Source organism: Parasteatoda tepidariorum, chromosome X1, assembly GCF_043381705.1.
Source record: "Parasteatoda tepidariorum isolate YZ-2023 chromosome X1, CAS_Ptep_4.0, whole genome shotgun sequence".
Lineage (NCBI taxonomy): Eukaryota > Metazoa > Arthropoda > Arachnida > Araneae > Theridiidae > Parasteatoda > Parasteatoda tepidariorum.
The window spans coordinates 47,958,521-47,983,284 of NC_092214.1; the positions used below are offsets into that span (position 1 = coordinate 47,958,521).

The 24,764-nt window shown below is 28.2% G+C and overlaps 1 protein-coding gene across 2 annotated transcripts; it reads left to right on the forward strand.

Moving 5' to 3' along the window:
* Window positions 1-3,970: 3,970 nt before the first annotated feature.
* Window positions 3,971-23,044, forward strand: LOC107439413 (uncharacterized). 2 transcript variants are annotated; one of them, XM_043045273.2, is made up of 7 exons: window positions 3,971-4,505; window positions 6,456-6,608; window positions 7,267-7,387; window positions 10,484-10,620; window positions 11,425-11,498; window positions 13,893-14,158; window positions 21,853-23,044. In XM_043045273.2, exons 1-6 carry the CDS (start codon window positions 4,430-4,432, stop codon window positions 13,986-13,988), a joined length of 657 nt encoding a protein of 218 aa, XP_042901207.1. In that variant the 5' UTR covers window positions 3,971-4,429; the 3' UTR covers window positions 13,989-14,158; window positions 21,853-23,044. The 2 variants fall into 2 exon arrangements, with proteins under 2 accessions (XP_042901207.1, XP_042901208.1); XM_043045274.2 differs by lacking the exon at window positions 21,853-23,044 and adding an exon at window positions 18,073-20,467 and having other exon boundaries at window positions 3,992-4,505.
* The last annotated feature ends 1,720 nt before the right edge of the window (window positions 23,045-24,764 follow it).

The following is a 24,764-nucleotide window of genomic DNA, read 5'->3' on the forward strand; positions in this document are numbered from 1 at the left end:
ATATTCATCTCGATTTTATAGGTCCACTCCCAATTTCTGATAATTTTCAATATTGCATGACCATAACCGATCGTTTTACTAGATGGCCCGAAGTCATACCAACTAAGGATATGACGGCGAAAACAACATGTCAAGCATTAGTTAATGGGTGGATAACTCGGTTTGGCTGCCCATTAACAATCACAACTGATCAGGGTCGGAATTTTGAATCAAATTTATTTCGCGAACTTACAGACATGATAGGTGCACATAGGATTCATAGTACAAGCTATCATCCAATGTCAAATGGCATAATAGAGCGATTCCATAGGCATTTAAAAAGTGCTATCATGGCCCATAATACTCCTAGGTGGACAGAAATATTACCTGTCGTCCTACTGGGCATACGTTCAGCTGTTAAAGCTGATATTAATGCATCGTCAGCTGAACTGGTGTACGGCACTACTCTTCGCTTGCCATCTGACATTTTTAATTGTGCAAATGATTTGTCATCACCAACAGAAAATTATGTTGCACAGCTTAAACACACAATGAATAGTTTAAGTCCTATTTCACCTCAGTATCATGGCAAACAATCACTTTATATTCATCAGTCCTTACAAACTTGTTCGCATGTTTACTTAAGAATTGATTCTGTCAAACCACCTTTAACACCACCATACACCGGACCTCATCTGGTGATAGAAAGGTCTGATAAAACATTTGTAATTGAATTTAATGGAAAAAAGACAACAGTTTCTATAGACAGGCTTAAACCTGCATTCCAAATTTCAAATGTAATTCAACAAAATTCCACTCCATTAAGGATTACTCCGTTGTCAGAAAAACAAGAGCAACAACCTACTCTCACCAGATCTGGTCGGCATGTACGGTTTCCCAAACATCTAACTGATGAATATGCCATTTAAAAATCTTCCTATTGTACATATATATAATTTTTTCAAGAATTTTTATGAAAACATTTATGCATTTATCTTATTCTTTTATATTTCATTTGTATATATTTATACATGTATTTCCATTATCAAAATGTCATAAAACTTAAAACATGTTATATATAGCATATAAATTGTAGAAATGCAAATTTCTTGTATCGTGACAAAGTCACTGGGGGGGATACTCTGTAGCGATTCCCTTCTGGGAAATCTATTTTTAGACCAAACCCCCAAATTGTGCCTCTTCAGCCTACCCTGAGAGGCAGTCGCACAAAACTTGTTACTTGTTACGTTTTAATAAATTTATATTAAGTTTAAATCGTCATCCTTGTTCTCACTGCACATTGGAGTCCTCATTAATTAGTGATTAGAGGAAATAAAATTACACCTTGAAACCTCTAAAATCCTTTGAAATCTAAAATAAAATTTCAGTGCGCAAAAAAAAAATTTAAGAAAATAATAAAAGAGCTGCCTGAATAACTTTGATTTAATGATCGGATTTTCACGTTCTAAGCCTCAATCTAAACATGCAAATAGTAAAATTAACATTAAGGGCCCCAAACTTCGGATCTCTTTCCTGATCAAACCATGCAGATCATATTTTCCAAATTGTGGCTACTATATATATTCTGGGGGCCCTAAATCCAAATCCGTAAAAAGAAAAATGTTAATTCAGTGAAATTACGTTTTTGTGTCTGATTTTGCAACTTAAAATATCACCTGCCTTAATTAATTAGCATATTTGAGGTGATCCCCAATTGAACCATTAAAATTGAGTCCTGTAGAGCGCAAAGACCTGATCATTAGATCAAAAATTATTCAGCGTAATCGGGTTTTTTTTCTTCCTTTTTGCACTAAATGTATAGTGTATTAATGTACATTAATCTTAACTTTGACAGAAAGTGGTTAGAAATGAGAATTCTTACTATGGCCTTCTTTTTTTAATTTTAAGAAAATAAGATCTAAATTCAGACTAGCCAAGGTTTTATAATATGCTTTTGTACTGAATACATTACAGAATCCTCGGAAGTTTTTAATTAATGCCAATATGATAGTTATTATGTCCTCTGTTAAGTACTGAAAATTACTCTTAAAATGAATGAGATTTATAAAATTTTCTTTCTGTTTCTTTTGCAGTTTTAATTTTAATACACATATTTCAGAAAATAAATATTTAAAAAAAATTAACAGAAAGTGCCCCCTCTAAAATTTCTTTCACGCTGCGTCTATGTTTAAAAGATGAAAACGTTTTATTCTGAAATTTATTTCCAAATATTTTATAAGAGCCCTTCTAAGGTTCGCCCGGCATAGACATCCCTCTTGCTCCCCTTTAGCTACGCCAAACGCTACTGTGTATGTGTAGTTCACGTAGTGTAGATCACAGTTCCACACCCAAACTACATCTCTTTGTTTTAACGCAACGAACAAACTATATCGTTCTCACATTAAGAATAAAAATAAAGTGACTAATTGTTAAAAATTTTTTTTCAATAATGTTTCGATTTCAACGTTTCAACTGTATGGATAGTAGGCTGAATGTAAACAATCACAAACTTCTTAAAACCGGAAGAAATTTGGAAAACTTCCGGTGTATTCCACAGCCTATGTTATGCTCGCAAAGCGATGTGTGAACAGGCTTAATATTCTATGAAGTTTTATTATTGTGATTCGTGTTTAAATTTAAGCGTAATTTTACTATTCATAAGAGTATTCTGTAATTTACATATTCTAGCAGGTCGTGAGGTCGCAAATTTAAGAAAATTAATATCACAACATAAATAAAGTGTAAGGTTTGACAAGTTTCGAATGTTTTCCCTCATTTGGCTATATCACTGTACATTATCATTGTTTTTTTTTTTTTTTTTTTTAAGAAAATCACAGCACGCTTATGGAGTATTCATTCTAAATTCATTTGTTGTTTGCTTCGTTAAAATTTAAATTGAAAGAACGTGTTATAATGTAAGCTCTACAAGTATAATAATATTGGATAGCTGGCGCGTGAAAGCTCAAGCGTGAAAATCAGCTGAAAATAGTAACCAGGAAGTCTTATGGCGAATTTAAGTCAATTTTACTATAATGGACAATAATATTCAATTTTACTATAATAGAAATTTGCAGTCTATGTTGTAGAAAAATTTGTTTACTACCAAGTTTGCTAGCAAGAACCCTCCACGTCTTCCATGAAAACTATCACTTTGAAAACATTTTGATGCCATTTGCATCCACAAAAACTCAGTTCTGGTAATGAACTTGTTAGCCAAATTAAAGATGCTTGCCAAAAAAGGAAACCCTCAGTTTTTTTGCTACTCAATTTACATTATTGACTTCCACTTAAAAATAATGTCATATCGCTTATCTTTAGTATTTCAAGTGATGTTTTTAGCGTGGTTTATACTGCTCGGTAGAACTGAATTATTTTTTATCAAAGCAGACATTTTGATTAGTCAATTTTAAGAGAGAAATAAAAATGTCCAATTAGATTGAACTTAAATTTGAAATTGCTGTAAAAATGTACAATCAGAGCGGTCCTGTAGTGAACTGATCGTTAACGCACGGTTCCCAGCAGATCACCGAAGTCAAGCATCACTGGCTGCAGTCAGTGTGCGGGTGGGTGACCACTTGGATCAGTCTGCGTAGGGACCGAGGGTGTGCGGTATTGGTCCTCGTTAAACTTTTCTACGTAAAGTGCTCGACTTCGCGTGCAGGTCTTTGGGCTACCGAAGCGGGGCTGCCATCCCCTCTGCAGAGTATCGAAATTGTGATGGCACGTCTTCAGATCATCCTCAGGGATGTTTCCCAGACCGTCGCCAATAGCTCATTGTGCAGCTCTAGTGGCATCCCCTCTGCAGAGGATCAAAATTGTGATGGCATGTCTTCGGATCATCCTCAGGGATGTTACCCAGACCGTCGCCAATAGCCCATTGTGCAGCTCTAGTGCGACGTAAATCAACAACAACAGCAACAACAACAGCAGCTCTAGTGCAACGTAAATGAACTACAACAACAACCAATCCGACCGAACTTAAATTTGAAATTGCTGTTGGGTAAGGTTAAAGCGTACCTTCAGATGAAATCACTGTTGTGTCTGTCAAATACTAAAAATTTGCAGAGAGGCAAACTTGTGAATAATGTAGTTAGTGTTTAAGTAGATAAATGTTAATTTCCTATACAACTAATTGATATAAATTCGCCTTAATCGCAAGAGACTGGGTTATATCAGTAAAATATGTAGAAAGTATATGATAATATCAAAAATTGACATCTCAAGATTTGTTTATTTTTAATGAAAAGTTCTTATTAAGACAAATTTATTAGCTACATTGCATATTTTCTTCGCTAGATGGTTTATTAGTTCCTAGGATTTTTATTCGAGAGTGACAAAATATTATTTTAATCTATTTCAAACAGTTTAAGTTTGCTTAAAAATATTGTAGTTCCCTTCCCAATGGTTAATTTTTTCTGACTATATATTTTGTTTACATTTCATCTTACTAATGATAAATAAATTCACTTTATACTGTACAGCTGTGAAATTACTTTTGTTTGCGAACGAGAGCAATGGATATGTAGGTAAGAAAAACCTTAATAAATTTCATTGTAAAATTTTTAGCAATTTATTTTACTCTAGTGAAGCTCAACATGTAAAAATACACGTTTGTGTTTTGTTATTGTTATACATTTCCATACAAGTATTTTTTAATCGAATCAATGAATAAATTTCCGAAATATTTTATTGCTGAAAGCATCATAATTTTTATTGTGCAAATTGTAATAATAAGTATTCAGTAAAAAGTTCTCTTGATTGAATGTTAAATTAAATGAAGCATGTTCCATTGGTATGCATGTTGTACAATAATCTTTAGAAATAAAGAGTAATATTCTTTCAATCAGAATAAAGTCAGCCAAATTTCAATTTGTGATCTACAGCTAGAAATCATTTTTTCAGAGTTCTTTAAAATCAATTGTTTTTATTTCAGACATATGGTTCGTTTTCATTTTAATATTCTTAGTTCAAATTTTATGTCAACCGATCTGTTTAGGGGTCAGGGAACTGACCTTGCATCAGAAAGGTTCTGGGTTCGAATCCCAACCTGGACAAGGCATGGATGTTCTTTCATTCTCTGTACTATCTGTCCTTACTGTGGGAGCAAGGTTGGCCCACCTAATATGCTGCCCCTAAAAGAGTGGCCAACAAATATACCCTTCAGCTGCCTGTATTGACGAAATGTCATTCCCCATGTGGACACTGGAGAAAAAAGAAGCTCAAATTAAATATATAAAATGCATATTTCTTACTTAGAATTCAAAATATTTTATATTACCTGAAAGAAATTCTAATAGTGATGTTGAGCTATTACTTGGGGGAAATTGTTATAATAAATAATTGAATAATTTTTTCTGAATATTTGGTTTAGAAATGTTTAATTATGCTTTCCTTCATTTTGCATAATTTTATTAATTAATCATTTTTTTCTTTGTTTTACTTTCATGTATTTTGATTATATATAATTATCTGCTTTTGTTTTAAATTTTCTTCAAACATATTGTAAAAAAAAGGAAGAAATTAAAACTTTTTATATTTAAACTGGGATTTAAATTTGCCAACCTTGTGTGAATTAGATGCCTATTTAATTAGTTTTAAAGTAATTTCCACCTGTGATAATGTATTTCTCTTCTTGAATAAATAATTTTCGGTAGCAACTATCTAAGTTTTCAATTAAATGTTTTTTTTTATTTGGATAAACTTATTGGAAATATTTTCTTATTATCTTTAACTTACTTAAAATTTGTTCTTTTATCAAATTTTTCAGCTTTATAAGTTATTCTCCATACACTTGTGAGATTAAATGAAGCATGAGAAATTTCACTTAAAGAATATGGTTTAAAGATGTTGAAGAACTTAAAATAATTCCATCAGAACTTTTAGAGCTATCCGAAAGGTAACGTTAAAAGTTGTTTCAGAAACCTTTATAACTAAGTAGAGAAATACACTTTTCAGGTGGAGGTAATTAGATATATATTAAATGGGTAAATAATTCCAATGATATTTTCAGGAGTTATTAGATCTGTCCTAAAAATTAGCAAGCAGCTTTGTTTATTTGAAACTTATTTAAAAAACTAAAATAAATTTCATATTTTGTATCTGTAAGGTGCAGATTTGTAAGTAATTCATAATGTATTTTTATCCCTATTTATGAATTTATCTAACTGAATTGTGTCTCAGATACTAAGTTACAATTTTAGCCAAATGCCTCTCTCCAAACTGGTTTTAAATGCCCAAAGTAGTTTAAAAAATTATTTAATAGAAATAAAGTTTCAAAATGTATTCGATATTGTTTATTAAAATATAGAAACTTCAATTTTTTACTAAATCTTTATAAAGTGGAATCTTTTGTTTTCTTTTGGTCTTTCTTTATTTGTTTGTTAATTTTATTGAGCAGAATTTTTTGAGTCTAAAAATAAAATTTTGCTGTATGTTTTAATTTATATTGGATTATATAATACTATATTTATTTCTAGCTCTGCATCTTGGAGAAGAATGCCAATATGATATGCAGTGTCTTAAAAGTGACCCTAACAGCTATTGTTCTTCATACAGTCTACGCTTCTTATGTGTCTGTAAAAATAATTACAGAGTTAGTCTTGTAAATAATACTGAAAGATGTATTTATAGTAAGTTTTTGTTTTTTTACTTTCAAACTTTTAACTACTTGAATGTATAGTTTTTTTTTTTTTTTCAATTTCAGTGCAATTAGTTCCTTATCTTATTTTGTAGATAATATTTGTATAGATCTGGTTTTATTTTATTTGCATTAATTATAACCATAATATAAGTAAACTTCAAATTTAATAAGGTAGTAATATTTTATTCTGCTTTTGTTATGTTACAAAAGTTGTGTCAGTACTGGTAAAAGTGCAGACGCATAGCAAATCAGCTCCCATATACTTGTATTTAAAAATTAATTTCCTGGTAAGTTTAATCAAAAAACATTATTGATCCAGTTTTTTCAAAGAACACTTATTAGAGATCAATTATTAAGTAATAATATATAATAACGCAAGTATTTGAGAAAGTTTTAGTTTAATTTACTTTTTCTATTAATTTATTACCTTTGAAACAGTGCTAAAAATATTTTGCTTAAAGACACTTCTGATCTTCTAATTCATGGAAAACCACTATTAAGATGACACTTTCTTTGTTGGTTGATACACAATGTGAACCTGCCTTAATGTTTCTCTCTCCCCTTTTTTTTATATCCAACTATCTTTATGTTAAACTTAATATTTTACCATTGTTTATGTTTAATGCTTATTTTATTTTATTTGCCAGGTAGTTATACTGAAGATGAACGTGAAGGATTGACTGCTGCTCCCATAATTTTATGCTTTTTAGTATGTGTTTTAGTTGAAGCTTTTTGCCTGTTGGCATTCCGTTACTGGAAAAAACGAAGGTTAGTTCTGTTGACAGGTTTCTGTAATTCAAATTGCTATCAATGATAAAAATGTATTTATGTCCTATGCAGTGTTGAAGAATATATATATATATACAAGTAATAATATAAATTTACTCAAAAAAATATAAATATAATTAAAAGAAAATTAAATAAAATTGTGTGTTTACAGAGCAGCACTTCATCAGGGGACACACTGTCTGTAAACTTGAAATTTTTGGAATTTGTTTTCATTTACAAAATTTATTGGGAATATGTTTTCTTTTTCAAAATTGTTGGGATTTTTTAGATAGATGGCGGCACTTGGATTATATTGCTCTTTAATTTGTTTTTTTTTTTTATCTAGGTGTCAGCACAATATAAATTTTGAGCTGATTTGGAATTTATAAGGAAATTCTTCTTCACTTTTACTAACTGTAACTGTTTTTTTGTGCTTTGGGGGCAGTTTTTTTGATGTCTTTTAAATGTTTTGTATATTTGTTTCAGTAAAGGTGATTTTATTACAAAGTTTTTCATGAATGTTATTATGGTAGATATTTATATAATGTGGTAATTATTATTATTATTATTCTTTATGCTTGAATTTTCATTAGGGGCCTCGGGGCACTGTTAGTTTTGGCTTTGCCACTAACAACAGAAAGGCTCCTGTGTGTTTACAGACAGTGTGTCCCCTGATGAAGTGCTGCTCTGTAAACACACAATTTTATTTAATTTTCTTTTAATTATATTTATATTTTTTTGAGTAAATTTATATTATTACTTGTTTATAAGATTTGAATTTGGTTTTAGCTGCCTTGTGCGCTGTTCCAATTTGAATTTGAATTAATGTAGTTATGTTTTTTTTGGTTACCTCCTGTTTTATTTATTTCAATTAAGATTTGAATTTATGTTTGGTTGTATATATATATATATATATATTAAAATGATAATTTCAAAGCAAACATTTAAACTACGTTAGATTTTAAGATACTAACTAAGAAAATACCATTGCTTAGAAAATCAAATTACACATTTGAACTCAATTTTCACAAAGTATTTATTATGGACGATTCTGTTCTTTAAAGGTTAGATCTTGTAAAAAGTAATGAGTTAAGAAAATGCTTGATATATCTTTGAATAAAGTAAATTGGAGTACAGTGACATCTACAGTAAATTGAGAGTTTTATAATTAGATCTAAGAACATATTTAAAAGAACAGAAACTCTAAATTGCTAAATGTTGGTTGTTGTGGCTTGCATACAATATTTTTATATATGAGAGTTGAGCTGCAGAGTGGAACCTATAAATTTGTATTAGTATATATAAATGCATATGTTTGACAAATATATAATCATATCATATTCATATATTTTTAATTGCCACTTAAAGATTTAACAGCATGTGAAAAAGACTTCCTTAAATTTTATCAAACACCATCTATGAACTTCTGCTTGCCAATGTCAAGATGATCTTTGGAAATCTGGGAAAAAGCAACCAGTTAGGTGCAGTCTATTGGAAAAAAGAAAAAAAAAAAATTCCCTAGCAAGTCATGTAGAATTATAACCCAGATATAATTTAGAAATTGTTTAAAATATATCTTTGTGCATAACAAAAATTTTAAATTTTTTTTATGCTATCCTTTTAAAGAAATCTACTGCTGTCCCTTGCTAAATAGTCAAAGCAATAGATACTAAACATTCTCACCTTTTTTTTCTTTCAAGTGTCATATTTTGTCATTGCTCCATTAACAGTGGAAGTCACTTGTCTAAATTTAATTGACTCACTTTACAAATTATTTCAAGGCAGCATTTCAAAATTTAGTCTTGGTGTCTTAAAAGATGAAGAAGTAATATACTAACTATGTTCAATTAAAATAACCGAAAAAAAGTTTTAAGCTGGAAAGCCTTATGCGTAGCTTTTAATTTAAGAATGATACATAGAAATTACCTAAAAGCTCTTAATTTGTTAGAAATATGTGTTACCAAAACAACTAAATTTAAACAACTCTTACTGCTACTTCAAGATAAATATATATGTTCATATTTCACTCAAATTGACCTAATTATAGATAAGTTAATGGATGGAGTTAATTGTGGGATGTCATTCAAAATATGTTGATAAACTGAAATAGAGCAAGTTTTCTCGTGCAGTAAATTATTTGAAGTTGAAAAGAATATAAGAAAGTCTCAAAGTTAAGTAAATAATTTTAAGAAGTATTCAAAATCATTAGTTTTTTATAATAACTAAGAAATTTGGATCAAGATGCAAGACAGAAATATTTAAGAGATGAAAAAGTTGAGTAGAAAATACTAGAAATCTTTTTTGATTAATTAAAAGAGCTTTTAAAACTTAAAAAAAAGAAATTTTTTTTGTTGTTATTATTAAGGTAAAATAGGTTATTATTAAGGTTATGCTATTGTAGGTTATCATTTAAAACTTTGTAAAATTAGTTACTGAAAGAGAAGAAATTAGTGACATTAAGTATATCTTTTAATCAAATAGTTCCAAATAATTTCCTTCAACTATTTTTAAATTTAAAAAAAGATTATCAAAAGCCAAACTAAATGGGAAAAGGCTATTTCTTAAACCTGCTTTTCCTCTCTAGAGCTTATATATCAAATAAAACGTTCTGTATTTCCCAATAATTTATTCTACAGATATTTGGTGAGTTTTGTTCCCCTTTTTCTTTAAAGCTTAATAATAAAACGTTAACTATTGGCTATAGTTTGTATGATTTTGTTTTAAATTCTTTGTTTAGTATATTTAATAAATGTTGCTTGTGATCAGAGGTAAAAAGCTGGTGTATAAAAAATTAAAGCTTTTTAATTTAACATCATAGTTTTCTTTATTTTTCATTCTTTCAACCTAATAAAATATTTGTTAAAGTTACTTTTCAAAGCTGACTTAATTAAACATAAAAATATTGTAATTTTTACTAATTATTTAATTACTTTATGTGGAAAAGTGATATTTAATAAATAATTATGGAAAATGGCATTTGTTGTGTCCATGGAAGTGTAGTATTTTAAAAAATTAAATTAAAAATATTGATGTTTATTTTTAAAACTTTAGTTTTTCCTAATATTTTTAATTGTTAAATTTATGTTTTTTTTATAGGCGTACTAGTGTAACAAGACATGGAGCTTTGCACTTACAAACAGTCACACTCTCTGAATTTTCTAGATTTTCTCATAGTCGAAGTGACCCTATTGTTTCATTTGCAATTGCTCCTGCTATGGACTCTGTAATTTCTAGTGAGTATAAGCAAAATAAAAACATCGAATTTTAGTGTGTGTGTGTGTTTGTTAGTGTAATGTGAAGTATTTTTTAAAAATTATGTTAGATTTTTTGTAATAAGTTTAAGTTAATAAATTTTTTTATCTAAATAGTGCAAATTTGAAAATCTTAGTAATTTTGAAAAGACAAATAAAAAACTTAAGGGTCATGAAAAGTAGTTGAAATAAATATGACTTTATATAAATAGCCAATTAATAAAAATTATATGTATTATTTTGCTGTGAAACTTTCTACTACATTTGAGTGCAAAATATCATTAACTTCTCAAGAAAAATTGAACTTATAAATTATTTTCTCAGGAGGCTTTAATTTATAGAAAAACTTTTGCTTAAATGATAGAAAATTTTTTTTTGCTATTGCTTTTATATATTAGTTCTACTAACTCTTGTACATTGTAATTACAGTCCTAAATAAATTCATAAAAAAATGTATGCAGCTGTATTTCTAAAACCAAATTTATTTTGAGCAAATATTATTATGGTCAGTGTAATTGTATTACGAGTTAACAACATTTAGGGTAGAATTTTTACCAGCAAAAATCAATCAGGAACTGTAGGTAGAATTAAGTTCTGATATTTGTAATTTTTTATTTTTTGCCCTCAACTACCCTAAGAAATTCGAGCTAATGTGCAATGTTTTTAATCTACTTATTTTTTTTATTAACTTTATTCTATTGTAAATTTTTCAGGATTTCTTTAAAATTGTTTGCATTAAGGTATTGGATATGATAAAAAGACAAATAATAATTTTTCTGATTCCAGGCACTCATTTGGCTTCTCCGCCACCTTATAGTCAGACTGTTATTGTTGATACAAGTCTTGTTTCACAGAGAGAAGTAAGTAAAGTAACCTGGTTTTAAGATAGGATTTTTATTTTTCAGTTGGAGAAAAAATTAATGTATTATGCAGATAATTTCTTTAACAGGCAGACTAGTTCTAAACCTCAAAAATATGTGTTTGTTAAATAAATTGACTACCCAATAACATATTGTTTTGTTTAATCTGTTTTTGAGAAAATTTGTAAAACAAAAAACACGGAATTTCTTTTTTGCAAATCTTTTTCTTCCTTTATTGGAATATTTTTCCTGAGGATGGAATCTAAATAGAAAATGACCTGAAAATTTCTAATATTGGTTTCGTGTTGATTGGTTAACTTGTTCTGAACATGTTGCTAACAGTGAATAATTTTGAAATTTTAACTATTACTTTTAATTATTTTCGTTGTTAATTTCATTTAATGTAATGTGCGTTGCTTAATGTGTTTTGTTACTTTACCCTGTTGGAAATTATGATATAATAAGTCACACACAATTTATATTTTGTATTTGTACTGATAAGTTTTTCTCCTCTTTAAAAATATCATGTTCCATTTTTTTTTCAGTATTTTTTAGTGATGTCATCAACAAACGTATCTAAATTGATAATTTTATATAGAATAAATGTAACTAGAAACTAAGTTTACAAAAATGTTCTTTTGCAGTATGCCTAAGTAACTCTAATTCACTTAAGGTCTTCTTTACTTTTGAACTAGAACGATGCAAGCTTTAAGGGGAAATTCTCGTCATTCATTAAAGTGGGTAGGTGGAGGAGAAAAACTCATTTCCTCCATATCTGTTTTTCAAGTTGAGGGCGGGAAGTGACAAATTCTTATTTTCTCTCCAATCATTGGCTATCAATCAAGCATAAAGGCACGGCATGCTGATTGGGTTTTCTTTATTTTTTCTTGTGAGACTGAAAGTGACTCTCCCTCCATGTTAACGTATGCTGCGTTTACTCTTTTTCACAGTGTTTCTTTCCCTAACACTCTAATAAAAAGGTTCCAGGAAATGCCTCTTTTTCTAGCCAGGTGCATAGGAAAGAAGAGGAAGGGGACTCAGTTGTGCTCTTTTTAAAACAAATCTCCCTCCTTTCCTGCATTCCAGAGGAGAAGCGTCACTAACGGCCTTCTCTTCCTCTTTCTGGTGATTTATGGGTTCAATGCATAAATCACTAGGAGCTAGAAAAGGAAAAAAACGTATCAAAAGACCGTTTTTTTTTTTAAGCGAAGGGAAGATGAAAAGATATTTGTTTATTTTGATCGTTAAAAAGTGTCCGGGAAATCGACACTTCCGGAAAGAGGACGTTCGCATATGGGACGATACACTGCAGTGCAATTAATGAACTGAACATTTTTTAAAACATTTGTTACATAATTCTAGATGTAAGGAAAAAAAAGAAGAGAAAATTGGGTGTACTGCTAAAAACTGGATGTATTACAAATAAACTGGTTGTATTACATATATTATATGCATTGCATATTAGCCAAATTTACCTAATTAAATGAAATACTCATGTAGTCTTTATTATAAAGCATAATGTACTCAGTTTATAAGACAAATCGCATATCAGTGAAAAGTTAGTAATTTATAGAAAATATGCAAAATACTTACTCGGCGTGTGTGTACAGAATTACACTGAATAAACATAAATGATACTTAATATCATATTAAAGTTATTAACTCCTAGTAATAAACATACTGATATGCTGTGTAATATTTGCATACCTTTTTTATATGCTATAAGATATTCAATTATAGTATGCAATATTTAATTATTAGATATTTAATTATAGTATGAAATAAAGTAGTACAGCGGTATAAAAATTAGCTTTTGTAGGTTAAAAAGTTGTTTGTTTTAACATATCATGGATGTTGTTTTTAATTATGCCTATTTTTAATAATGCCTACAGAATTGAATATTATATTGTTGTCAAAGGAAAGAGAAAATAAAACATTGAAAAGGCTATGAAAAGTTAATTTATAGAAAATATGTAAAATACTTACTTGTCATACAGAATGCACTAAATAGACACAAAAATGATACTGAAAAAATAATTAACTCCCAATAATGAACATAATATGCTTTATTACATATGCACGTATTTTTTGTGTGGTTAATGTGATTAGTTATTGTATTAAGTAGCCCATGCTGTAAAAATTAGCTTTTGTAGAGTAAAAAAACTTATTTTGACATCAAGGATATTGTTTTTAAAAATAAATGATGCTTAAGGAATTAAATATTACATAGTTGGAAAATTATTTTGCAACAACTGTGTAAAAAATTGTATCTTGTATAAAATATTTTGTATTAATATTCTACATATATATTCACATTAATTGAAAAAAAAAACTTTTATTCTATTACTAAGTAATTACATGTACACAAGTTTCTATACATTGTCTCATTTACAGGAGCCTCCTCCGCCATATGATGAGGCTGTTAAACAATATACTGCATTCACAAAGCTTTCTTCTGAAGAGTATAATCACCGTAAATTGTCTTTCTGAATGTAATATTTTCCATGGGCGGAGTAAAACACTTTTATTCTGAATATATCATTCCTGTAAGTGAATGTAGTTATGACATAAATGGTGCCAACCTGAATTGTGTTCTTACTTTCTGATCTCCAGTTGAAGGGAAGTAGTTTAACTGTGTTGAGTTTTTTCTACTTGTAGAGGTATGTAATCTTTAAAATATGTTATGCTAATATTAGTTACTTCTGTTACAATGTGTATCAAAAACTAATTGAGTTCATTTTTGAATAATATTGACCAAATAAAATTCAGTTTGATCGTGTTGTACATTAAATAAAGCAAATATTCATCAGAAACAGATGTTACATAAAACAAACTGTTCAATATTTTCAAAATATTTTTAAAATAATTAATTGTAAATTCATTTATCAACAAAACTTTCTTAAATCAAAGTACGTAATCAAATATATCAACTGATTAGAGTTGTGTTACTAATTTACACTTCATCATTTCAAAATACTATTATTTGGAAATTCTTAACTAGTATGAACTACTTTTGTATGAACTACTTTTGTGTGGACTACAGTTAAATTAAAGAGAGAGAGAAACAGTTTGCAGTTAGTATTGAGATCAGTGATATATTTGATCATTATTAGTATTGATTATTAGTATTGATCAGTGTTACATTATGTCATGCATAACAGCCATACTATAATTTTTATTTTTTATAACATTAGTGCTGCAAGCTGCTATAATGCGCCAAGAAAAAACATTGCCATGTGTTAAACGTAATGAAGAAAAACAATTTTTAAATTAAGTTCAGGAAAAATTAATACATAACAATAATTTCTAATTAATTCTCAAGTTCACTTTCCCCATATTCACTAGCATATGTTACTCCAGGGTTTAAACAAGAAACATTATTCACCTGCTACAATTTGGTGAAACCCACAGATTTCACAATTAAATCTGACTCTCAAGTAACCCTTCCATTTTAAGAGAGTTATCAGGGAAATACTTCCCCACTGCTGATTGAACATTTTAAATAATGATAATGTTGGACTCCACATCTGTATTTGGGTTAGAAATTGTTACGAGAAGATGAAGTGAAGATCTCCTTGGTTCAGGGAATTTGATTTTGAGGAAAAATGTCTTGAAATGTAATTTTTGGCCAAAGCCTGGAACATATTTTTAAAAGAACCTGGAAAATAATTAATTTTAAAATTTATGGTAACAATAAATAGCCATTGAGGCTTAAAGTAAATTATCTATTTTTATTATATCTTGTAAAAAATCTGCTGCAATATTTTTGTTATTAACTAAAATTAGAATATTAATTTGTGAAAACTTCCCTGTTTAGAAGTTTGCTTTAAATTTCTTTCTAAATATAACCACATTTGTAGTTCAATAATACTATGTATATTAGGAGTGCACAACCTTTGGCTCGCGGGCCATCAAAAACCTGGGATTCATTGGTTTTTTGATGAAAACCTCAAGTTTTTTCAAAATACTTCAAAAATTTTTTCCTGAGTACTAAATAAGAAAGTATGATTTGCTTCTAACATTCTAACAAGAAAGTTTAATATTTGGTAACTATTTATAATTTGTTTTGTTGCAATGTAATTTTTTTTTTTATGTTTTAAATTGTTACGCTATTATTTTTACTTCTTAAGGATAGTCAGATTATGTAAGAATTTAAATCTTCTCAATTAAATAATCCTTAGTTTTTAAAAATCGTTTTATTCAGTTAACATTGCAACTTAATATACTGTTTTTAATTTTTATTCAACTTTTGGTTGCTTTAAAGTTAGTTCATGTTTTTGCCATATTGTTTTGTAACATTATGTAAAGTTATCCTAATAACAGGTTTTGCTGGAAATAATTTAGTGTAAAATTCATCATAAAAGTAAATATAACACATTTTCTGTTTAAAAATAATTTCAAAATTTTGTTAAGTTATATACAGGGTATCTGTGCACCTAGAAAGTCATGAAAAATCATGGAAAACCATGGAGCTCAGTATTGAACAAAATTTGTCATGACATGTCATGATTTTAACTATTTTTTGAAAAAAAAATCATGGAAAGTCATAAATTTAAGTTGCTGAAAAATATAATTTTTAAAATGGTATACCCTCCCAATTTCACAGTGTTTTGAATATCTGAATTTGTAACAAAATCTCCACTCATAGTCACATTTTATGAAATGTAAAATTGTTTCATTTTGTTCTTTAAAAATTATGGTGTTCTTCATTTAAAAAAAAAAATGAAAGAAAGAACGTCATATCTTGAGCGAATTATCTTTTAAACTTCCGTGATTGCAGAATTTTATTATCTATTTGTTATTTTTCATTTTATCAATTTAAAATTCCAGTTTAGGCTTTTTATATTACACTTACTTTTAAGAAGAAATAAAACAGGTTTAAATAAATACATATATCTGACTATTTAGTTATTTGCTTTTGTATTTTTTTAACTATTTTATTGCTTCAACTTTTTCTTTACTCTTTTTTTTAAGTTTAAAATCAATAACTATGAAGATGCAGAGTATTACAGTTTTGGTTATTCCTATCATTTCAATTAATATTATTATAATGCTTTTTTAAATTTATTGTTGACTTTTCGTTTGAGAAAATAGTAACTTTGGTAAGTCATGAAAAATTCTTGGAATTATTCATGGAAAGTCATAGATTTGAAAATCTATAATGTAGCTAATACCCTGTATATACCATTTTCAAAATGTTTTCCATAAAATTATTCAATATTTTTTTTGCAAAAAGTATCTGATAAGGGGATATTACAGGATTATTTTATAATAAAAGAATACCACTTTCATTTTTAAACTGTTAATTTGCAATGAAAATAAAATATCAAATCATAATAATAATAGTGAATAATATTAAGAATGATGGAAGATGATAAAGAAATATTACTATTAAATATATATTAATTAATATATATAAATATATGTGAAAAAATAAATTATTTTCAGTATTTGTGATTTAAATATTTGTGTATCAATTTTCTGGCCATAGGAATGTGTTCATACCTTTGAAAAATCGTTTAGATCCTTTTATTTATGCTTCACCGAGAACTAAAAGAATTGGTTTAAAAATTATAAATCTTCTCAAACATAATAGTAGTCAGATGTTTTTATATCATTGTTTGCTCACATTATTGTTTTTCAAAGTCAAACTTGCTGTTTGCTTGCTTATTTATTTCTATCATGATGTAATTTCCTGAGAAATTCTGTGCTATGGTACATATTTGTTTTCCTGAGGATCATAATGTAAATAGTAATCTTATTAACCTTGTTCAAATAAAATACGTTTACTTGATACCAGGTCGTTTTGCTGCTTCTTTCAACACTGTGCTTTAAAAACTCTGTATTTAGGCAAGCAAAGGGCTTCCACGCCTGTGCCAATTTTGCAGATCTGTGCCAAATCAAAGAAGCTTATATAAATGTATTGTTTTGGCCTTTTTTGCACCAAAACTGAAATTTGACTTTTTGCACATACTTAAGAAAAATAAGTGCTATTTTTCTTTTTATAGCATAGTTTCATTTTACTTTCTGATACACATGATGGTACTAGGCTTAGTTCGCCATGCCCAAAATCTACTTCCTTTTACGTTATTGGGTAGTGTTATTTTTATGCTAATTTGCAGAAGTTACAATTCTCTACAAAGCTGCTAATCTAAAATTTTAATTGTATGACTTGTAAAATTTCATCAGCAAAACATTTATTTCTACCTTACTATTAACATCCTCCCCACGTTCTCATTTACAAACTGTTTTTTTTTTTAAAAATTTTTTTTTTGTGTGAACTTATAAGAGCGAAATGTAACTTCAAATTAACTTTGGAAACCTAGAAGTCAAAGATAAATTAAGTAATGGCTGTGTTCTGTGAGAATAATCATTTGTCATGGATAAAACTAAGTGTAAAATTCATGATGCAAAAAGTAATTCCAAACATTTAACTTTTGTTTTGAAAAATTATTATAGTGCTCTTTTTGTTTTATTTTCTGCATTTAATCGATCTAAAAAGAAATCTTTTTATTTATCTTGATAGTTGTGTTTATCTGCTATTTACTGCTTCCTGCTATTTGTGTCTTTTTAGATGCAAAACTTGCTCTTTACCTGATACAAATTGATACAAAACATAGATTTTTCTAATACAAACTGATAAAAACTGCTTTTCCTGATACAAAAATTTGTACAATTATTTGATAGTGAGTAGGTATACTTGTTTATTTTAAAATCTTTTTGTTAATTCTTCGCCTACTGAAATTTTGTTTTTACAAAATGTAATATTTGATATATTTTCTATCAAAAATTAATTTCGATTTAGTGTTAAATTAAAAAAAATTATATTTCTGACGAAATATTTCCATGTATTACAAAAATATAAATTAAAATTTTCCTGGAAAACCTGGAAGGGTTAGAGAATTTTATTTCTAGAGTTGAGTGGAAGCCCAGTAGTATTAATTTATTTTTCAAACGAATCCCAAAAATATTCTGCATTTAAAAAAAGAAGTAAGGTACATACAACATATGATTTTGTTCTATGTATGACTAACCTTATCACTTTTTTTTCTCTTTGTGAAGCAGATAAGCAAAATTTTAAGTTTAAAATATCTTGAGTTGGTATTAAATACATTTGGCTTTGTATTAGTTCGTATTATCCACAAATACATAAAATAAAAAAATTGTATTACTGACAGATGGCTACACTATATGGCATATGTTATTTTGAAATGAACAAGAATACAAATGCTTAGAAAAAATAAAAAAATTTTTTTGAAAAAGAACTTCTGCAAAATGTTTTATGTTTATATCGAAGATCCAGCTTAGTATTTATTTGAAATGAAAACTTGGATGGCTCAGGTTTACAAGTCTGTTTAAAAATAAAACTTTTTTTTTTACTTTCCTTTCACCTGCATAAACATTATAAAAATTTAATTACAAAATTTTTCACAAGGGCCATTCTGCTATTATATAAGCACCTAAGGGGGAAGGGGAATCTCAATATGATTATTTTTGCTGACAAGGAGGGTGGAGGTTTGAGCAATGCTTACATAAGACAATAAAGTCCCATTATCGTCAAAAATTGCTTATAAATTTGATAAATAATTATTTAAAAAAACAAATAATAAAATTTGAAAAAATATTACATTTAAAGAAAAAAAAATCAATGAAAAAAATCTATTTTAATATTTATTTTCTTCAGTCCAAAATCAATTTTTTAATCTCTTTCAAATACAAATGATTTCACAAGATAAGGAATAATTAATGATATTCCTAGAACACAATTGGTAATATTCTTCTTACCTGCTATTTGTTATCTATAGAATAGATTTTTTTTTAAAAAAAGAAGCATTCTCACAACAGACCCTTGTAGGTTAGGGAGATCATTGAGGTTAAGGCTTCACAATTTTGAGATCAATTGAATGATTGTGGCAATTTATCTGCTTTGTGCACAAATTGCTTTTACTTCCCAGACAAGCTGGTACCCATCAATCTGAAACTGAGTGGGCTTCAAACCGCCACTAGGGACTGAATCCCAGTTCTTCACTATGGCAGTTCTGTGCCTTAACCTCTGAGCCATCACAGCTCTATTCAGTAGATGTAAATGCTTAAAATTGAAGTTAAAACATTGTGAAAAGCTGTGTTTCATAAAATTAGGATCCAGAAATTTGATTATACAGATTTTTAAGGAAAATATTTGAAATGTGAAATTTTTATAACTATCATAAAAATGCTTAATATTAGATTATTATTGCTAAATCTGAAAATCTTGCTTTAGCACAGGTGGGCTTGCAGTTAGTTAATTTTGCTTACAAGAGAGCAGGGGTTAAAAATAAGAAAAGGATGCTTATGTAATAATTGGATGGCCCCATATGAAATGCAATCACAAAAAAAAAAAAAGGTTTTTGCAAAATAAAATTTCTTCAATTCCAAATGTAAGTTAAGAATTTTTAGAAAATTTTTGAAAGCTAAAGTAGAGGGAGAGGTCAGCTTATAATCGGATTCACTAACTTTGAAAAAACCAGGTGAACATTGCCAGCAGGAATGTTTCTTTTTTATCCAGCTTTAGTAATAATCAGTAAATATCATGAAATGTACATGCAAGACATAAAATTGCATAAAATAATAGTTGAAAACGAAATGACTAAATATAAAGATTGAGAAAGACTACATTTATCCTTGACATTATTACTTTTATGAGCTCAAATTGAGAAAAACTACCATCCATCCTTGACTTTATCAGTTTTATGAGCTAAGAATGAGTTCCTAAGCACCACAGCACGCTTTTTAAACACAATGCTGTTTCTTTAGTCCTTGGTAATTCTTTAATTTGGCTTTATGCCAAGTAGAACTATGGCTGATGTTAATCCTTACTGGTTAGTGAAAAGCCTGGAGGCAGAGAGAAAGGGAAACAAAAACAGATTGGGGCTGATGATCTGACCTTAATTCATGCCGCTCAGCTGCAATGTTTGTTTAGAAAAGAAAAAGTACATTTTTATTTCCAAGCATAGTATGCCTTATTTTTTTTTGTCTGGTTATATGCAAATTTTAAATTTTGGGGGAATTTCCAATTGAAAAACACTTTTTGACTTATATATAGCTGGGCTTATATTCGGAAATATATGGTAACATTTCTTTCTGAATAGTTTTTAATTCCAGTCTTTTCCTTCCCAGAAAATAATGACTTGGCTACTATTTTACAATACAATGATCGAGAACCATTACAATTTTTTACTTTCTACTCAGTGAATATGAATTCCATAAAATAAAGATATTTTGTGCTGCCATATTTTGCCACTTTGAAAATTAGGACTACTCTAGGGTTCGGAAGGTTTGGATTTCAGAAATTTACAGACATCTTACTTTTAAAAAAAAGAGATATCAAAGTTGTGGGACCAAAATTAAAAAAATATATTTGATTCTTTCAAAGTTTTTATAGATTTTCAGTTATTTTTTGATAGTTCTGTTCAATCGATTTCCATATATTTTTTAAAATCTCTAAATTTCAATTTAGTATTACGAAATGCAAATAACACGATTAAGTAATCTCTTTTTGAAGTGTTCTATTTGCCACAATTTATTCATTAATTCACTTAGTTATTTTAGTAGCTTTTATGACAGTTATTTCAAAAATTTTCCACATGCATTCAATATTTTATAGGGTACTATTACAACCGACAAATTTCCAATCTCCCACTTGAGCAATAATTTTTTGATGAGCTTGATTTCATTATAAATATACATGGTCTTATCAATCATTTTTTGCAATAATTGCTGCATATTTTTTTATAATCCCAATATTACAATGTTATTATAATTGAGTAATTATTTTTTGATAGTCTTGATGCACTACAGTTTTATTGTAAATTCACATTGTTTTTATGGATAACTCTTGTCAGGTATTGCTAAGATTTTCATCAAGTTCTTAAAATCCCAGTATATTTTATTTATTCACTGTTAATACAATACACATGTACTTACACATTTCGTTTAAAATAAATTAAGCTTATTTTTATCTCATCATGAGATAAAAATAAGTTTCTGTTTTATTGAGGTAATGTATTTGTTACTACTATATATTTTTCTCTAGGAATTTGTGTCTTAAAGGTTTATGGTTATATGTGTGGACATATATATAGTAAAAGTAGTACCTACAATTATCGCCTTCCTTTAAAGTTTCGTTTATTCAATATCATTTTATGTGGTTGATTCAATGATTTATAAAAGAATTTTAAAATAATAAAAGTATTTTGTTTTCATAATTTTATGTTGATAATTTTGTGATTAAATATATATATATATATATATATATCGTATCNCATCCCTATATATATATATATTTTATACTAATGTTCTTTTTTTCTCTATCTAGGTGTTTGTTCCCAAAAGCTAGTCATTTTACTTTGCTGAATAGGTTTTCTGAACTCTAATAGCATATTTCCTACTAATAATTTATTTTATTCGTTCATATAAGTAACAATAAGTATTATGCTTAATTTTGATGGTTAAGGGCTATTCAAATATTACATACACTCCTAAGGATATTGAATTTGCTAATTTTTGCTGACAAATGGTGAGACGCTTTTGACTTTTGCTTAAATAAAATATTACTCAAATTTATGAAGGTAATATCAATTTGTAATCAATCGTTTTGTATTAAATAATTGATTCTTTTTGTACTTAGATAGCAGATAACTTAATAATTCTCCAGCATTCCTATGAATCATCTGGTCTAATTAGTGCTTGAATCACATTAGAGTTCTGCATGAGCTTCTGCATGTCAGAATTTACTAGAGATATTATTCGATTTCTTTAATAACATTCAAATAATCTTAAATTAAGTCTGGTAACAATAAAGTGTATGCTAATTTTTACTTCAGCTGATTTTCAAGTTTATTGCAAGCAAATTAAGAATTGTTTTGATTTATGTTTGACTATAAAATGCTTTGATCAGATTTTTTTAAAACCTTATATAAACAAAGAGTGGGTGATTTGCTTATTTTTGTTGACCAGGAGAAGAAGAGTTTCAAAATCTGACTATGCTTTTGTAATATTTGAACAACTCCTTAAGAAGAGAAATGTCTAATTTGTATATAGAACAAAACAGCCATTAGAGTAAATCAGGTGCAGCAAGTAACTTTATGTGAGGTTCATATACTTTTTAAAATTTTTATCAAGGTCCTGAATAGTGACTTGTATTCCTTTATCAATTTATTTTATTTTTCTCTCATTGTTATCTCTTATCTGCTTTATTCTTTCAAAATTTTTTCGGTAGTTAAGTTTTTGACGTACCTTGGTCCATGCTCAGACCAACAGTTGCCAAACTTTGGAGTAATTCTATGTGTATTCATGTTTATAATATCTAAAATAATTGTTATTTGTTAAAATATCTGTGTCTACCAAGTTTTTTTATTTATTTTAATTGCGTATTTCTTTTTGAAATGCTTTGCTACTTATTTGGAAAAATTCTATCTCTTGAATTGTTAACATTGTGAGTGAAAAATTTTTTGTTATTAACCAATTCACTTATTTATGTATTCTGAATAAAGAATTTAATTTGTTGACTTTTTACTGTGTAGTTAAAACAACATTTTTAAATATTTTTCATTTTTTTAACTGTTATATATGCTTAAAATTTTCTTTGTCTTAAAAATATATTATATTGAGGCTCACTACCTTGTTTTAATTAGATGAAACATTAGATGAATTAGAAGGGAATATGTCCATTTTTTTACAGTTAATTTAAATATACTCTCATATTTTAAATTATGTATAAACGTTTCTAATTACTTAACTGTATATTTCATTGCTGAAGAGTTTGTATTTTATCATAAAACTAACATTTTCCTGTCGTATTACACTGAAGGAAGTACAGAATTTTTTTTCTGTTTTATGTATTGGGACCAAGTGCATGTTACTACTCAGTTTGGTGATTCCACTCTAAATGTGCTTTTTGGGTAATGCTGCATTTTGGTGAAGAACAATTCCTTTAAAATATAGATTTTGCACCCCTCAAATTTTAACAAAAACATGCATTCTTGTCGAGGGTAATTAAATGGTACCAATTGTAAAATATTGATTACTCTCTGTAAAATTACGAAGTCATGTTTGATATGATGTATGTTAAAATTATTGATAATCGTAATTAATGGAAATATAAACAATGTGTAAAAGCAAATATTTTAATTACAGTTAGACCTCGATTATCTGAGATAATTGGGACCGCTAGTACCTCGGATATCGGAAATCTCGGTTAATAGAAACCATGTATAAAAACCGTACGTGCTTGCGAATTTAACTACTGTTAAAGTAAAAAACAATGAAACGTTTTTTAAATGATAAGTTAAACATATATGACTTATGTTTCACAGCTAAAAAGATTTAAAAAGGAAATCAACTCTTGTTGTAAATTTTAAAAAGTAAAATGGAATTTTTTTTAACTATACGTAGTTAAATATCGAAAGACGCATTCTCAAAAATAGCACAAATCTCAAAAAAATATTGTATTTTTAAAATTTAATATACATTAATTTGTTAAATTCACATTCTTTTAAAAAAGTCTGTTACCTTTCGTTGCAAAAGTCCAGAATTTCTATCATGGGCTGCCCTATAGCGCCAATTTTTGAGCAATAGGAGATCCATCGGTTAACAGAAACCTCGGTTAATCGAAGCTCGGTTGATCGAGGTTCTACTGTAGTTTGATCTCAGAATAAAGTCTGAAATATATTTTACTTTAGATAACTTTAAATAACCACCTTTGTTTTCTGTTTTTTTGTTTAAATGAAAAATCAGCATGATTGCAGCACATGTGATCAGTCAACAAATAAAATTAAGAAAAAGGAAATATAGACATGAAATTAAATGTATTGAAATACAAGTTTATTGGAAAATTCAATCCCAATCTTCAAAACTATCAAAGAAAAATCAAAATAGTTGAATTCGTCTAAACACTCATCATTAAGATGGTTAGTTTCCTGGTTTACATCATTACCCAGGAACAAAGAAAATCATCATTACTTCCCCCAAAATGAGAGGGAAACTGCACTCTCTCATGCTGAACTAGTTTTTTCTAATCTTTTTTAATTATTCTAGGAATGCAAACCCCTTTCTACTATTCATTCATCCATCCTCACTCTCTCTCTCCTTCAGTCTTACATCATTAACCAGCAATGAAACAAAGATCTTTGCTTCTCTGAAAAAAAGAACACAACTATGCAGCCCTCATTCAGTTTTTACTCTTGCCCTTAAATAATTCTAAGAAAGAAAGCACTTCCACTTCTTTCT

What these genes read in the sequence shown, in the direction of transcription:
- LOC107439413 (XM_043045273.2), top strand. Translation starts at nt 4,430, where the DNA reads ATGATAAATAAATTCACTTTATACTGTACAGCTGTGAAATTACTTTTG. An exon ending in TATGGACTCTGTAATTTCTA is followed by an intron (nt 10,621 to 11,424) that starts GTGAGTATAAGC and finishes TTCTGATTCCAG; the next exon opens with GCACTCATTTGGCTTCTCCG. An exon ending in GTCTTGTTTCACAGAGAGAA is followed by an intron (nt 11,499 to 13,892) that starts GTAAGTAAAGTA and finishes TCTCATTTACAG; the next exon opens with GAGCCTCCTCCGCCATATGA.